The 2500-nt window shown below is 43.9% G+C and overlaps 2 protein-coding genes across 3 annotated transcripts in view; one reads left to right on the top strand and one right to left on the bottom strand.

Annotated features, from left to right (window-relative positions):
* The window catches only part of abce1 (ATP-binding cassette, sub-family E (OABP), member 1), an 11467-nt gene extending 10407 nt beyond the window's left edge, over positions 1–1060 (bottom strand). Inside the window, exon 1 of the mRNA XM_043230356.1 lies at positions 918–1060. The gene's annotated coding sequence lies outside the window, so the exon portion shown is untranslated. The remainder of the gene's footprint in view (positions 1–917) is intronic.
* A 29-nt stretch (positions 1061–1089) lies between these two features.
* The window catches only part of anapc10 (anaphase promoting complex subunit 10), a 3464-nt gene continuing 2053 nt past the window's right edge, over positions 1090–2500 (top strand). The window contains exons 1-3 of one of the 2 annotated variants that reach the window (XM_043230360.1): positions 1090–1244; positions 2172–2291; positions 2373–2463. In XM_043230360.1, the coding sequence (XP_043086295.1) occupies positions 2177–2291; positions 2373–2463 (206 nt within the window). In that variant the 5' untranslated portion in view covers positions 1090–1244; positions 2172–2176. The remainder of the gene's footprint in view (positions 1245–2171; positions 2292–2372; positions 2464–2500) is intronic. The other variant, XM_043230359.1, reaches the window with a different exon arrangement.

Raw genomic sequence — 2500 nt, 5'->3', positions numbered from 1 at the left:
TTTTTCCACTTAGGCCAGAAAGAAACCTTAGATAAAAACAGTTTATCGCTCCTGAACAGACGTGGACTCGTCCAAACGGTCAGACATGACACGAACGAGCATGGAGCGCAAAACCACCTCGAGACCTGGTCTGGTCTGGTCTGGTCAGGCGGTTTAACGAGTCGGGGTCGGTCAGACAGCTCGCCCTCTGGATGAATGGGGTTGCTGAGTGGCCATATTTGACAGCGAGGCACCGGCATCACGTGACAGCTCGTTTAAACGAGCAAACGCTGCACCGTCACGACACCCAGCGCGAATATTAGTCATCTAATTAACATTTAGTCACTCAGCAAATGCTTTTATGTAACGTGACTGAATCCGCTCGTTGCAGCGCTGCTGTATACTATACTGAGTCTCACTGTGTTAAAATCAAGCACTCGATAAGTAGTAAACAAACCTATAAATGAGATTCGAACCTGCCACCTTTCGACCGCCATTAACTATTAATAAACCAGCTTCTGCGCCAATCAGGTTTAGACCACTCCCGTTGTTTTACCCTGTCAACGAATATCACTTCGGGAGCTCGTTTGAAATCGTTTCAGATCGAAACATTTGATCGCGTCGAACACGTGTAGCCAGCGCGCGCACGCACGCCTCGACTCAAGCGTGCGCGCTCGTGGGAACAACGATGACGCAAGAATTTACCTCAGAGACTTTCCTCCTTTATTTCGCCCCAAAACCGAAACACTATTTCACTCGATCTTTCTAAAACACCCGCTCGATTAGAATGACTCTCGTGTGATTTAAGCGGAAACCAGGGGGCATTTAAATGGAAACAGAAAAGGCCTCGCGCGCAGGGCGACGATGCGCTTTTTGTCTGTAAAAACGCCTATCGGCGTCTGTTTAATGATTATAAAACACCAATAAAACTCGCTCACCTCCCGCTGATGGGAACAGCGCAGTATAACGCGTTAATAAGCGGAGGCTGCCTTCTTTCTGCGTGAAGCGACGAACAGCGCGTGTTGCTCCGGCGCGCACGAGACAGCACCGGTAGCAAAGATGGCGCCAGAGCGCGTGACGCAAAACGGACGCGCCGCGATCGGAAAGCATGACGCGCTCGGAGCGCGCCGATGCCGGGCTAACGCGAACGGCGCCTGAGTGTTTACGGTCGCGTTGCGCCCTTTTTGAGAACATGATCCTAAATGTACGTTAGCTGTGGAAACAGAAGCAAGGAGACCGTGTTGTGCGAGCGCTTTTCGGGGCGGGTGAGTGACCGCGGGCTTGTTCTGCTGAGAAGATAAAAGATAACGTTAGCCGTTTTGGATCAAACTACCTTGTGCTGCTGTGAAATCATCATTTCTAGCTTTTTGCGTTTTGAAATTTGTTTATTTACCACATGTAAGGTTTATTTGGCATCTTACTGTGATCATAGGTGAATAAATACGCCATACAGAAACGTATTATGTTCATATTACATGACGGAGATTAATAATGTTGTTTTTCTTAACGTGTTAACATATTTCTTCGTACATTAGAATGTGTCCTGTTTATATATATATATATATATATATATATATATATATATATATATATATATATATATATATATATATATTTATATATATATATATATATATATATATATATATATATATAATAGTTTTAACATTTTTACCATGATTTAGAGAAGACATATAATAAACGATAGTTGAACAATTAGTAAGCCACGCTTAAAAATAATTAGATGACTAATTAAAAATCCTTTTTTTACATTGCAGCCCCAAAAACCAATTAACTGACACCATCCTTCAAACCACTAGGTTTTTACACCTTTTAAATGGAATAAAAGTAAAAATGTCATGCGCATACCCGTTATTATACTCTTATTTGACCATTTTGTTTTCACATTTAGTGACAAATAAAAAAAAAAAATGCTCATTTTAATTCATATTTGTATCTCAACAAGTGACCAATAAAACATGCAAATTTTAGAAGAAAAATTGCATCTCAACGCATGTGTGTGTGTAAAATGACATTTGTTAAATATATTCAAAACACGAATCCCACATTTTTAAGTGTGTTCTTTCCATGCTTTCCCCGCACATTTATGTAAAGTGCGTCTTTGAACCGGTTGGATAACGCCAGTGTCTTTTATTCTCTGTCTGTCGGTGTTTAACTGCGTCCGTCCTCAGTAACCATGGCGACGGCCACCAAAACCCCCCCAGGCGCAGACCCCAAGCAGCTGGAGCGCACCGGGACCGTCCGGGAGATCGGCTCGCAGGCCGTGTGGTCGCTGTCTTCCTGCAAGCCGGGTGCGTTTCTCAGCGACGCCTGGTCAGTGCTCCTTCTCCTCTTTTAATGCACTCATCCGTCTGCTCCGTTTCTGTTGAAAGGCTTTGGGGTCGATCAGCTGAGGGATGATAATCTGGAGACGTACTGGCAGTCCGATGGCTCTCAGCCTCATCTAGTGAACATTCAGTTCAGGTAGACACCGTTACACACCCTGGGACCTGACTGATAT

The sequence above is a fragment of the Puntigrus tetrazona genome, unplaced genomic scaffold (assembly GCF_018831695.1).
Source record: "Puntigrus tetrazona isolate hp1 unplaced genomic scaffold, ASM1883169v1 S000000148, whole genome shotgun sequence".
In the NCBI taxonomy this organism is placed as follows: Eukaryota; Metazoa; Chordata; class Actinopteri; order Cypriniformes; family Cyprinidae; genus Puntigrus; species Puntigrus tetrazona.
The sequence above is the reverse complement of the archived record's forward strand: the minus strand, read 5'-3'. Positions and strand labels throughout refer to the sequence as shown.